Source organism: Micrasema longulum, unplaced genomic scaffold (assembly GCF_059751315.1).
Source record: "Micrasema longulum isolate JH-2025_06_02 unplaced genomic scaffold, ASM5975131v1 h1tg000830l, whole genome shotgun sequence".
Classification (NCBI taxonomy): Eukaryota; Metazoa; Arthropoda; class Insecta; order Trichoptera; family Brachycentridae; genus Micrasema; species Micrasema longulum.
The window spans coordinates 378,557-392,668 of record NW_028278022.1 but is presented as its reverse complement, the minus strand read 5'-3'; the positions used below and the strand labels follow the sequence as shown (position 1 = coordinate 392,668).

At 29.8% G+C, this 14,112-nt stretch overlaps 1 protein-coding gene across 1 annotated transcript in view; it reads right to left on the bottom strand.

The window, feature by feature from the left end:
* Positions 1–1,439: 1,439 nt before the first annotated feature.
* Positions 1,440–14,112, bottom strand: part of LOC148278760 (cyclic GMP-AMP phosphodiesterase SMPDL3A) — a 374,579-nt gene continuing 361,906 nt past the window's right edge. Inside the window, exons 9-10 of the mRNA XM_088230910.1 lie at positions 4,472–4,656; positions 1,440–1,862 (exon numbers count right to left, since the gene is read on the bottom strand). Coding sequence (XP_088087036.1) covers positions 1,580–1,862; positions 4,472–4,656 — 468 coding nt within the window. The 3' untranslated portion in view covers positions 1,440–1,579. The remainder of the gene's footprint in view (positions 1,863–4,471; positions 4,657–14,112) is intronic.

Here is a 14,112-nt window from a genome sequence, read left to right as displayed (position 1 = left end):
AGTTGATGATCTAAGATTAATTTATTTGTGTTCATATTTATTTTTGAAAATACTCCACGAACAAAAACAAAGCTTTAATAAATAAAAATAAAAATGAAGAAATTGGGATAATCAAAACACATTTTGATTTGTTGTTTCCAATTTGCAATTTTTCATTCTCATGATTCTGAAATAAAATAAATTAACCTTGACCAGTTTCGAAATTTTTAAAGTTTTTTATTACTCGTTTATAGAAAAAATAAATTACAATGAACTTTCATAAAGAATTTTCAGCAACAACCTTTCAAAAATATTGTTTATTGCTTTAAAAAGTTGTAAAAAAAGATTATGAAACCATTAACATTTGAGAGATTTTTTTTTCAAATCATTAAAAATATAACGGTAAAACACAGTTTACATGAGTTATTGAATTATACTAAATTTGAAAAAAATCAACGTATTCAAAGAAAATCAAAATATGGATCTGTGTTAAAAAAAATTTAAATTATGTGATAGTAATATCATAATATTTCAACATTTTCTAAAACGCCATTAAAATAGTTTGAATAACAAAAATGTGTTAACTATTGGAAGTACTAACTTTGAAATAAAATAAAACGTGAGAACAAAATGTATATTTTATAAATGAAAAACAAACAAATAATATTGTTTGATTATAAAATATACAAGTGTTATAAGCTTTTCAAAAGGTTTGTTAGCATAACATAATTCCCAATAAATTAAAAGAGCAGCTTTTCCCTAACACTATTGAAAAAATATTACTCAGAACCTTCATAATTCTTGTACAGTGAAATTAAGGTTGAAAATACTTAACCAGATGAAAAATTAATGGTTGGTTATTTTTCGGTGGACATGCATACTTTATATTCAATAGATATCATTATTTTAGTTAAAATGAAGGACGTTTTATAAAAAAAAACACCTAGTTAAAAGAAACTAACAAGAAACATCAATTAAGCGGAATGGATAGTATTTTTTTATTTATTTATAAGTAATGTTTTTATAAATATAATGCATAGACACTACATCTAGCGGTTACATTACTAAATGTACTTAATTAGTATTTACAAAATGTATGCATGTAAGTATTTTATACTTAATCAGTTTATTAATCACATATTCATTTTAAAATGACATTTATAAGAATATTACTGCTTTATTTCAAGTTCAATTGAACAAAAGTGAGAGTTTTAACAAGTTTGAAAATGATGAGGATTTTTTTTTTTAAATATTGAAAAATTTATCAATGTGAGAACATAACAAATAATTTAATAATTTACAACTGAATCGACTTCCAGATAAATAATTTGGCTTTCCATTTGGTCTTTTCCTACACAATTTAAAAATATTTAATAATATACATCTTAATCAAAACTCGTCCATACCATTCACAATCTTGCATCACATTTTAAAAATTCTTACAAGTATAGTAATATATAAATCAATAAAAAACAAATGTATAAAAAGCAACGAGAATAGGTTAACTATTATAATTTAAATTAACGTTTAATATAAAAACACGTTTTTTTTTGGTTAAAATTTGAACTAATTCTAAAGTACCCTTATTTTTAACGGGAGTTTATGCGGTTACTTTGCTGTGTTTATAGAACGGGTTGTTTAAGTCGCTAAAGACGTTGATTATGGTCAGAAACAGGGTTGCCAAAAGCAGCGGCTGGAGAATTCGGACGCTTTTGGGCGCATTTGCGCTCGAAGCTAAGGCGCTGGCTGCAGTGTCCACGCACCGCTTGAAGTCTCCGTAGTCCACGCGAGTGATGGCGCAGTAGTGAGCGTGTGCACACGCGCTTTCGCAGCCCGCCTTCGCGGGAGAGTCGGTCGCGCGAACGGAGTTAGCGCGGAAATACCTGGAAACAGAACAGTGTGAAAATATCGATTTGTTTTTATTTCATGGTACACTTCGGGGTACTATCACATCGTCTGTAGTCGACTGCTTTAAAAATAATAGGACAAACAGTAAATACAATTCATTAACAAATTACAATGGGTACGTTTTAGAGAAGCGAAGTCTACGCATGACCTGTCATTGTCTGATTTAAGTGGCCAATATGTACAATATGTTTTTTTAAAATCTCATTGATCCCTTGCGGGTTAAATGCATTTAACAAAATATTTTTACTTTTGAAATTCACATCCTACTGTTAATAATAATATTTTTAACATCTTTTATAAAGGTTGTATGAGTCGTTTGCTAAGTTTTGTCTGGTTGTTTATTGTAGAATTTCAGTCCATGGTTTATTAGTCTCGACTGTCCTTGTCTCGTTCTAGAAGGTTGTCTAATATATTTTTCTGATATTCTCGTATTGTGTCCATGTTAACTACAATTTTTTTAAAGTTGTAGTTTTTCGTCCACAATAACATCAGTGTAATTTTAAACATTCTCCCAATGTTTAAACATTCACTTTTATTTCATTCTTTATTCTGTTGATTTTTGAGAAGTTAAAGATCTGCAACCCTGATTGATGCAGGTTTTTGTAATAACTATTAAATTTTATTTATTATTTTTATTTATGTATTTATTATACATAAAACATTTTATTTTATTATTTTTCATATAAACACTTTACTGAGCATACCTCGTATCGAGGTATTCATTAATAAATTATTTTTATATTATGTTCTAGTACATGATAAATATAATATAATATAATAAATAAAACTGTATTGATATAAACATAAAACATAAATAACAGACATGCAACAATAATTCCGAGTTCGAATAGACTACTGTTTTGGTGGGGTGACCATCTCAAAGTAGTGACCCAAATCCAGAAGCCATTTTTAACAAATAAATTAAACTCTTTATTTGTTTTTAATTTTAAATCAAGAGGTAGAGTGTTGTAAATTTTGGTAGCAAGATACATGTGACTCCTCTGACCAAACGATGTTGTCATTTTAGGTGGCACAAACAGTTGTAAATAGCACTCTTTTTTATATTGTTTCATAGATTGTATTATATTTACTGCAACCATTTTTATGTGTGTGAATGAAAAGCGCCCTAGTGTACAGTTGCCTGACGTCCAGAACACCTACTCGTTCAAACACCTCTGTTGTGGGTGTTCTGATATGAACTTCAAGCAGAGCCTTGGGTACATACTTTTGTGCTATTTCCAAGGTATTCAAAGCACTTTTTATGGCTCCACCCCATGCAATTATTCCGTAATCTATAATAATTTGACACATTAAGTAGTATACTTGATTTAAAGTTTTTTTAACAAGAATGTTTCTTACGGTATTAAATACATAAACAAGTTTTTTAACTTTTGCTGAAAAGAGCTGAAAAAGAGCAGTTATCGATGAAAATTATCCAGTCCAAGGTACAATTTATTTAAATTCCTAGATATCTAATATTTTTTCCCTTTTTTTATAAAGTTACATATGCATTTGCTACTAACCAGATCAGTTTTATTGCATTTATGTATCATTAATTTATCACACTTATAAAATAAAAGAACACTTAAGCTGCCTAAATATTAATAATTTTTCTGAATTTGCAAACCATTTGATGAAAAATAATTATAATTTCAATAAAAACACTAGATTAAAAGTTCTTAATGTTGAAAATAAAATATTAAAATAACACAACTTGAAAATCTCAGAAATTAAAAAAAGCGATTCATTATTAGAAAAAATAATAAATGACCAAATAAACTATATTTCTTTTAGTTCACTCGTGTCTAGTTTCGATCGTATCCGTCTCATCTTACCCTCCTTTCTAGACAAAAAGACTCGTTCATTGGTAGCATACGGATAAAATAAAATATGAAATAAATCATAAGCTTAGTATACCTTGAGAAAGAAGCTTGTTTAACTTTGAAACGGGTCGATGGAAAATAAAATAGTAGCTAAAAACAAATTCGTTTTATTTATTTTATTACATACTTTATTTTTTAGGCGCAGCAATTTAAATATATAGTATTTTAATTTGCAATTAATTAAATACACGGTATCTATAAAAAAAATAATAGATTGAATTTAGGAGTAAACTGCCAACAGTATGGTGGATTCATATAAATATAATGCACTTAATGCATTTCGGTGACATTGTGGAGTGTAGTGGTCGGATTTAGCTGGAAAGTTCAGCAGTTGATCTCCCTCGGGATCCCTAACCTAAGATTGTAGACTAACTTTGACTAACTCTCCTTAGGAGAATGGCTCTGGTCACATAACCGCAATAGTGAAGACTGTCGCCAGGAACTAATCATAAAATGGAATACAACCTCACTACAAACCGCATATCACACAAATTATACTGCAGTGACGTCGAAACTTAAATTCAATCTAAAATTGCTTCACGAATATTTATTTGTAAAATAGCTTCTTAAACCAACCAACAACACGTCATACTACTCTTTAAAAAATGCCCTGAGCTTGCAATAATAGAGTAAATCACAAGAATTATAATATTTATTCATTTCAAATATCATAATTTACAAAAAACAGTCAGTTTACTTACTTTGAAAACAGCGTGTTTACGCTTGGTCTATCTTGGGTAAATTTCTCCACAAGGTTGTGCAGAGAGTTAGCGCTTATTTCCTGCAGACCATAATAGTTAGTCAAGTTGTATTCTGCTTGCCACTCTGCCTCGCCTAGACTGTTGGCATTGTCTAAGTCCATATAATACTGGGTATAGTCCAGAACCTGAGAAAAAATAAAAAATACTATTGCATAAAAATATTACATCTTTTTACTTAAACAAGATACCGAATTTCTCAGTAAAATACAAATAATAGCAAAATATCACATGCTACGAATACTGATTAAAACATATGAAACAGATTGAGAATAATTTTTATTATTTTCGAAATCAATATGAATATTGTGGAGAAATGTTTTAAAAAATTAATGTAAAAAGTAAATTAAAAAAAAAAAGATAAATGCCTTATGTTTGGCCTTGGTAGTTGTAACGTCAAGATCGTAATAATGTTCTAAACATGTTGTTATAGCCAATGGAATTACCGTTTTTGCGGGAGTTCAAAATTACAAACTTGGTAATATTTTATGCTACTTACTACTACCAAATAATTATTTTACTGGACAGTATTTCATAGATCTTTATAACCCTTAAAATGTTTGAAAAAAGTAATATTTCCCTATTCAGTGGTGGAAAATAGTCGGACGTAGGGATACATTGAAATAACCTTTATTTTCAAGCAATGCAACATACCATAGAATATCTTCAAGGAAGAAAACAACTTACTAAAATAGACAACGAAATATCTGAACCAATGGAAAATAATTGATGAGTTCCCCCAGGATTAGTTATAGGATCAATTTTATTTATCATAAATAAAAACGACATAACCCAAAAAAAAACACTGCAAAGTGAAACTATTTACCGATGACACATTCATCTATATAGTAGGTAAAGATTATGCAGAAATCATCAAAAAATTAAATGACGATAAGTCATATCAGAATGGCTTAAAATCAACACACTTAAACTAAATGTTGAAAAAACGAAAAACATGGAAATAGGAAAGAAAAAACCAAGCATAATGATGAATGTATATATATATGTAGATAGTGAAACTATTGAGAGAGTGGATGAAAAGAAGTATTGAGGTATAATATTAGACTTAAAATTAACAATGAATGGTAACTTTGAGCATGTTTTAAAAAAAAACATCTAAGAAAATATTTTTTCTAGAAAGATTGAGAAATAAATGCAATAGAAAAACTGCATAATTGATACACAAAACTATAACCATTCCACATATAGAATACCGCTCAACAGTTTATTTTAAGACAATGACGGAAAATTAAATAAATTGGGAATACTTCAAAACAGAGCCATGAAAAAAGTGGTAAAGAAATGTAGGTATAATAAAATGGAAAATGTAAGAAGATCTTAATTGGATAACAATAAAAAAGAAACTGATGTATAAAATGTTTTTTTTTTGTATTCAAATTCTTAAACAATCAAATGCTCAAATACTTCATTAATAAGATAGTGCTAAAGATTTTCATAATTATTTTACGAAAAGCAAAAATAAATGTTTTTTTTTGTATTTAAATGCAGCATATTCAAACAAATTTTACTTTCCAAATCCAGTGTAAAAGTATTCATTCGATTACAAAAAACACAATTTCAAACAAATAAGAGAAGATGTATGAAGTCTTGTAACCACCATACTGCACAAGACTTAAGTAGAGTTCTGTTATTTTATTCACGCAAACAAATAAACGTAGCATCACGCCGTTTTTTTGTCAAGGTAGGCAGAGAGGATATAACGCCATATCATTCTGTCTTTGCATACTGATCTCGATTCTTCTACATTCGTACATCTTCTCATGCACGCGCGTCTATTATTCCTACTTTTAACATGTCCATCTTTGCGTGTTTGTTAGATTTGGTCAGACATCTTTTTCTCGGTTTTTTGCTATTTTTGCGACCATCTTGCTATCAAACTTTGATGTCTGAGTTAAGGTTACCATTGATCTTTACCAGAACGACAATTGCTGACCTCACTCTAATGCATAAAGTAATATGCACCATAATATATTGCCCAAAACTACTGTCATTGATAAATTTTCTTATACCCACAAGGACCAACAGACTTTAACACATGTTCTTGTGTGAGTACAATAGGACAAACTTTATACACCATTCTTCCCTGCCCTAGTGAGCATCCACAGAACAGCTAATAATTATGTTGAGCTGTTGGACTGACACCACACCACTCCTGCTGCTATTAAATTAGCCATTCTTTCCATTAAAAGGCCATTCCCTCAATTTTCCTCTTTTTGTTTTCCATTCATCTTTACTAATTTATTTTTTATAATTAACATATCAGTTAAATAATTTAAATTTTATTTTGTGTCAATTACTATAATAATTAATGTACTTCTTAACCAAAAGAAATAGTCTTTTGGGCGTTTATTAAATAAATAAATAACATTTGCAACGTAAATTTTTTTAGGCGTTATTTCACCGTCCAATTATTTTACACATCAAAACCAATGCAGAGCAACTTTTTTTGTTTTTTACGATACTGATTATATCAACCTGACAAAATGTAAGGATCTCGACATTTTTGCATCTATCGTATATGGTTTAAACCTCGGAGTAATAATGCGTGACCTAGAGAGAAGCCCTATTACTATGTTCCATAGATTTCAAGCGATGTTGGTTTGTTGTTTAGCAACCAATTGGTAGCCATTTTGTTTTTTTTGACAACATAATCATAACGGTTCGATCGAATGCTTTTTTAGCTGTGCTTGGTTTTGTTTGTAAATAACTTGGATATTTATGTTATAATAAATTAAACTCGACTAGGTGAATTGCAGTATGTTTGGTTGCAGAAGTAGGAGCGTCAAAGGTGTTAAAGAAGTTAGTTTTCACAGGTATTTGATTTTGAATATTTTCCCCTGATTAACATTGCTTTTTGGCATTTATTGTCCTGACACGTGATTATGTTGCTAAAAAACATTCCTTATATCAACATATTTACTTCAGATACTAGTTTTTCTAAATTCGGTAGATACATTTGTGAATTAAAGTATGTTTACTGTTGATAATGATAGTTGATTACGAGCAATATGTCGTGGCCGTACTAGGCATCCATATAAAGTTGAGTTTTTATCAAGTAGAGGTCGATTAAAGTTTTACTCGAAAATATCAATGTTAACCTTGAAATTGCATCTAAAATGACGTGTCCGAATTTCTGCTTGCCATTTCAGAGATATGTCGAACAAACAAACAAACTCAACACAGGACTTTCCATGGAGTTGGTATTTATGTATCAATAAATGTAACATAGATATATTGAGAATAAAATGAATAATTAAATAAAAAATAAACACACACACTTGTTTTCAGTTCAATAAAATTAATATAGGCGAATTATAGAAAAATAAATTGGAATAACTCAGCAATAATAAATAAACAGGTACATATTAAAAAATATTTACAATGCAATTTAATATTCATTTGGCAATTCTTGACCTGAGTACGGCTTATTGTTTTGCTGCGAACTGTAGCTAACTTAATACCTAAAAGTTTTTCTTTATTTTTTTTTATTGAAATAAATGGCACTTAGTGCATTTTAAATATCAGTTGCATATAATAAAATGAATACATGTAAGTGGAATGAGTAAAATATAGTATTTAAAACAAATTATTACTGAACAGTTATTTACAAATGAAGGAGTCAAAAAAGGAAAATAAAAAGATACTCAGTTTAAAAATTATATTACTAGTTATAAAAATAATAAATGGTGTTTTTACGTTTGGGTTCCTCTATAGCTTGGCGCATTATTACTCTGAGGTTTGAACATACATTCACCCGAAATATCGCATTTAGACAGAATTTGGTCAACTTTCATCCGTGTTTTTCCAAGTCCATACTTCGCTCTCATACATCAGAGTCGGCACCAGGACTCCATTGTGAATTGCTGTTAAAGTCTTTAATACAATATTGGTAATATCTTTCGACGAAAATCGATAAAAAATATAATAATCAAAAAATATTTTTACAATTTACTAAGAAAACTCACCAAGCGCTTTTATCGGTACACTTTTCCCGTTAGACCGTTCGGCTTTATGAAGTTTTTACAATTTCAGATGCCGATAAAATTTCCAATAAGATGCTTCACCATTGTGTTGATATTCTTTGAGAAGTTTCACTGTCGAGAAAACAAGTAGCTCTTTTACTTTTGTTGAACTTTTGTTTTTATATAAATACGTACTTATATTTTTTAAGTTTAATTTACAAGTTTAATAAATAATATCAATTAGTTTACACGTCGACTTTTCCTATTTTTCCTACAAAAAAAGGTTTAAAAGCAAGATACCAAAAAACTTGTGATACTCTCTTCTGGGGACTCCTGCTAATAAATGATTCAATTTTGGGTTTTGATTAGGGGTGCATGCAATATATAAGTAATTAAGTACATAATAAAAAACATTGTTCTTTAGAAATTAAAGACAAACTAAATACTTGACACAAATGATTAGAAATAATAACAATAATTTTACATATCTAGTAAAAAATGGTAATAACAAATCAACCAACTTTACAATAATACTATAATAAATAACTGCAAAATATTGTGTGGCGTTATATTTTATTTGCCAAAAATGCAGTGAAATTAAAATGAATATTATTAAAAACACGACTTTTCAACGAAAAAGAATTTGTTATGATTTAAACCCTAAAAATCAATATAAGTGGTAGATTTTAAACTTTTTCTTTATACCAAATAAACATTGTATTGATGTAATGCTTGAATTAAATTCTTTATTTCATTTTGTTTTCCTACTTCATCACAAAATAATTATTATAGTATTACATTTAGTGCCAAAATACCAAAATTGCATCTGTGCTGCGCGGCATTGCGTTCGCATCGCGTCTAAAATACATGAAAAATGTACGAAAAATAATGTATTGGTTTGTTTCGATTGCTTTCGCAGCCTAGAGAGAATTTTAGTCTGCGCCCGCGCCAGGACTGCGCGTTCAGTACGACGCTGGAAAGGAGTTTTAAATTTGGTTCCATCGCGATCGTTTTTTACTCAATACGCAGCCAGCCAGATGCAAATACGCGCCGATCAGTTCGCGCATGACAGCGCTGACGAATGGATACGTTTGGGGTTACGTTGCTTTTAAACCATTTTTTTATTAGGTGATAGTAAAACTTCTTTGCAATTATTAATAACATTATTATTATATTATTTGTTTAAAGTAATATTAATGTTGGGTATTAAAACTGATAGTAAATTTATTAAACATGCTATTTTATAAACATTATTTGTCTAAATTAAGGAAAACTAAAGGTTCCATGCGTTCTATGAACGCATCACATATGATACCTAGAAAGTCCGTTTAAGAAAAAAAAAGGAAAAATACTACTACTACTACTACTACTACTACCATCACGCCATTTCCCCGTAGGGGTAGGCAGAGAGAATGGACCGCCACACACGTCTATCCTGGCATACAATCCTAGCCTCTTCCACATTCATACATCTTGTCATACATGCCCTTCGGTTTTGTCTGCTTTTGACATGACCAGACTTAAGATTTTGGTTTATCTGATCATGCCACGTCTTCCTTGGTCGTCCTCGTCTAACGTTGCTGAAAATACGACTTTGTAATATGTTTAATTTTAAATTTTGTATTTTTATTCAAAACACAATATAAATATCTGTACCCTGAAGGATAAAATACGGGAGTCGCATTGAACAAAATGTCCAGAAAAGGAGATTTTGTGATTGAGTGATTTAAACAGACCATGCTTACTTTAGAACCAAATGAGATAATTCCAATCTTTACAGAATTTTAAACGTTAAATAATGACCACTTTAATTATGTAAAAAAAAATTAAATAGCGAATCTGTGACTACTGATGTTTTTTGGCATTAAAACAAAGTGGACCAAAGATTTTTTAAAAAAGCAAAAATGACCAAGTATTTTTTAAAAAAGCATTTTTATTCCGAATCCGTACTTTGATATTTTAAACACGTATAAAATAGCTAATTACGATAATTTTTGCATTTTTAACTCCAAAACGGGAAAAAGTGGACGTTTTTATTCTTTAAGGTACATATTTATGTCAAAATATTAATACTAAAGCATTTACTTTGTGGTCTAACATATTATTTAAAGTTATTCGAAACAAAAATATGAAACAAATTATTTGTAAATGGCGCTTTTATAATTTTTTATAGAAAAATAATACTTTAATGTTTATTGTAAACGGAATTTTTACTCAACTTAGTTTGCGGAAATTTTACACTTGAATATTGATTGTAACAAATACCACAACATCTTTGTAGCTGAAAGACGTGCAGGGATGTTAATTTATTGTACAGCGCCCTTTGGGTGATTTTTACAAAAAAAAATCGGTTTATAAATTATCCAGCTTTAATAATAAAATAAAAGAGATATTTTAAAAGAATTTGTTAGAACTAGTTCTGTAAGAAAACCCTCTTAACAAAAGTTTTGAAATTTATCTTAGCTTATAGAAAAGAATATAGAAATTTCAATGGCAGTAGCACATACGACTAAGCTGCATTGAAAACACATAAGAGACAAATACAAATGTTGAAATTTATTACAAGAAGGGATTTTTTTTTGCGAAGGGTATATGGAAGTCAAGGCATTTACAAGGCTTATGAATGGTTCATTCTATGTAACATTCACCATTCTCGGTGTAAAAACATCCAAAATGCAACAAGTGGAAAAGTTAAATCGATATTATATATTTATGAGTCGTTTTCGTGATTTCTTGAAAATAGAGAATTTTTATTTTTGGCATGCGGCTACGCTTTGCTGCATATATAGCTACACTGTTGATTAAACGTCAAATCAGGTCAAATAAAAACGAACCCATGAAACCAACCGTGATTTTCATTTAAGCATCATTGCGAGCATAGGCATTACCCAAAACATTCAATTAGGTTTAATTGACCAGACTGTATTAGTTTTTTATCCGTTTTTAAACAGTTTTATTTTGTCGAGCTATGACATACAAATGATTATAAAACCGTTTATTTTACGTAATTTAAGGTTTTATCATCAGTGTGGCAATATATGAAGCAAAGTATAGTCGCATGCAAAAAAATAAAATCCATAAATGAACCACTCACTACCCCACGAGAAGATTCAGAATAGCACCCCCGCATCCCAAATTGTTTTGTCAATAATACGTATTTATCTTTGTTTTTTCTTTTATTGTTTCGTTTCTCATTTTATGATACTGTAACATATATGATTGTATTTTTTGTTTTAACCACAGATCTGTTTATTATTTCACTAGTTTTAACATTTGGGGATTTAAATGAATCTTCCGTAAATATGAAAATTAAAGTAAGGATCTAGTATGTCAAATAAATGAAAACGAAGAAAATAATAAAAATCAATTCACTCTTTGCTTTTTTATGGTTCGTTGTCGATTTTTATGATCAACTGAGATGGTTCTTTGTCTGCCATGTTTGAGGTCTCGGCACAGTCGTGGTGAAATATTTGTTTCCGGTGGTTTAAAATCAGGTATGGGCACGTGGATGTTGCTATTTTTATATCATTAATAGCGCTTTAAACACAAATCCTTTTTTATCATTTGAAACTTGATTGAATGCACAAATTCAAATAACAAAAGACCTGTACATGCGCAAATGGTATTGAATATATGTAAATACATAGTCAGTTTTACACACACCACCATAGTGACTTGACAATGACTAATGATGCAAGTGAGCCCCATTATACTCCGTACAATGGCATCGGAAGGAGTGGGGGAAGAGTGATCCTAGTTTGAATTCCGTCACGACACAAACCAGAAAGTGCTCCTCTCGTCAATTAAAAAAAATCCAGCTTGAAAGAAACATTGTTATAATCAGATCACTGTTGGAAAATTTCAATTTAATTTAATATTAAGCGTTTTTAGAATTTCTGTAGAGCGTCATATTATACATTTATTTATTTGACTTGTTTTACATAATATAAATTTTACATTGGCGGGTCAGTTGTTAAATGGTAATTTCTCCCAACTCACAAATTGAAAGATGTGTTATTTATTTAGTTTCAAAACGTTTTCAATAGAAAATAAAAAAAAGGATGAGATAAACAAAAATTGAAATAGCAGTAATTGTAAAAAACTTACCAAAAATCACTACAAGTGTTCAATGCAAAACGGAATAAAGAAAATATATAAAAGAAAAGAAAAGAGATGTTTCTTCAGACGTGATTCAAACAAAGATACAGCAAAAATGTTTTTGATAGTGGATAGGAGATGATTTCACTGTTCGGGAAGGATTCATTCATCATTATTGATCAATTTATACTTTTTATTTCTTAAAACATTACATTACATTACGTTACATTTTTTTTGCACCACAACAGGCCAGGAGGCCTAATTACAGTGGTGAATTATATCACAGAGCACCCAGGCTTGAGAAAAATCACATTTTAATTTTTTGTGTTCTCACCCGGAATCGGACCCGGAACCTTCCGTGCGTCTTGACCACTACACCGCGGAGGCCGCGTCTTGCGTCTGCATATATCAGCGCTTAAAGTCTTCTTGGGCTATCTCCAATCACTGGACAACGCGGTTTTTATCAGGTCATGGTAAATTTGATGGAAAATGGTTTGTTTTTCATATTGTTGATTCCCTTTCGTGCTGCTGCTGATGTCTTTATACATCTTCTGAACATATTTCGTTATCTTGTCCATTTTTCCCTCTATGATTACCAAATAGAGTTTTCCGCTACTATTCGTGGTCTTGTTATAGGTACTGTCATATATATAGATCGGGTGGTATCCAAAAAAAAATACAAAGCTTTTTAAAAGTTTTGTAATCATTTCGGCGAATTGACCATGTCCAATCAATTTGAATCCAGTCAGTGGAAAATCCACGTCCCGCTTTTCTCAATCTTATGAAGTGCATATAAGGTAGATACGTATATCGAAACTGCGTTTTGCGAGGTTAACGGGAGAGCAAAAACAAAGCTTGATATTTTTTTTTTAAACTATCAGATACTGTAAAATTGTAAAACATGTCGCTGCTTATATTCAAGAGTACCACAAATTGAAATTTGACTTTATTCAGTGCAGCCAAAGTTTTAAACATGAGTTTTTGTTTTATTTTTTTCTAAATCAAACTTTTTAAATGTATGTTTTTTATATCATAAAATGCGTTTTTGAAAGCTTTATCTGTTTAATTATTAAATTTTGTGCCATCTCAGAAAACTAAAACAGATGGCGATTTTGATATAAATGTCAAATAGGCTGTAATACAATTTGGGATTTTTTCTAACAAAATAAAATTACCGACTTAAGTATAATTTTCGTGGCTCTTTTGAATTTGAGCGGTGATTTGTCAATTGTATGAAAAGAGATTCTATTGCATATCTTTGGAAATTATACAGTATCTGAAAGCTTTTTAATAAATCCTTCGTAAATTCAAATAATAAAGCTAGCGCTTAATATGTTTGATAAATAAAAAATAAAAAAAACATTCCATCCTTTGCTACTCATATGTTTTTGTGCCTAGTCGATTTTTTTGGATCATCTTAGATAGTTTTTTTTTGCCTGCATATAAAGTTTATTAAGCTTCGTTTTTGATCTCATGTAAATTTCTCTAAATACAGTTTCAATA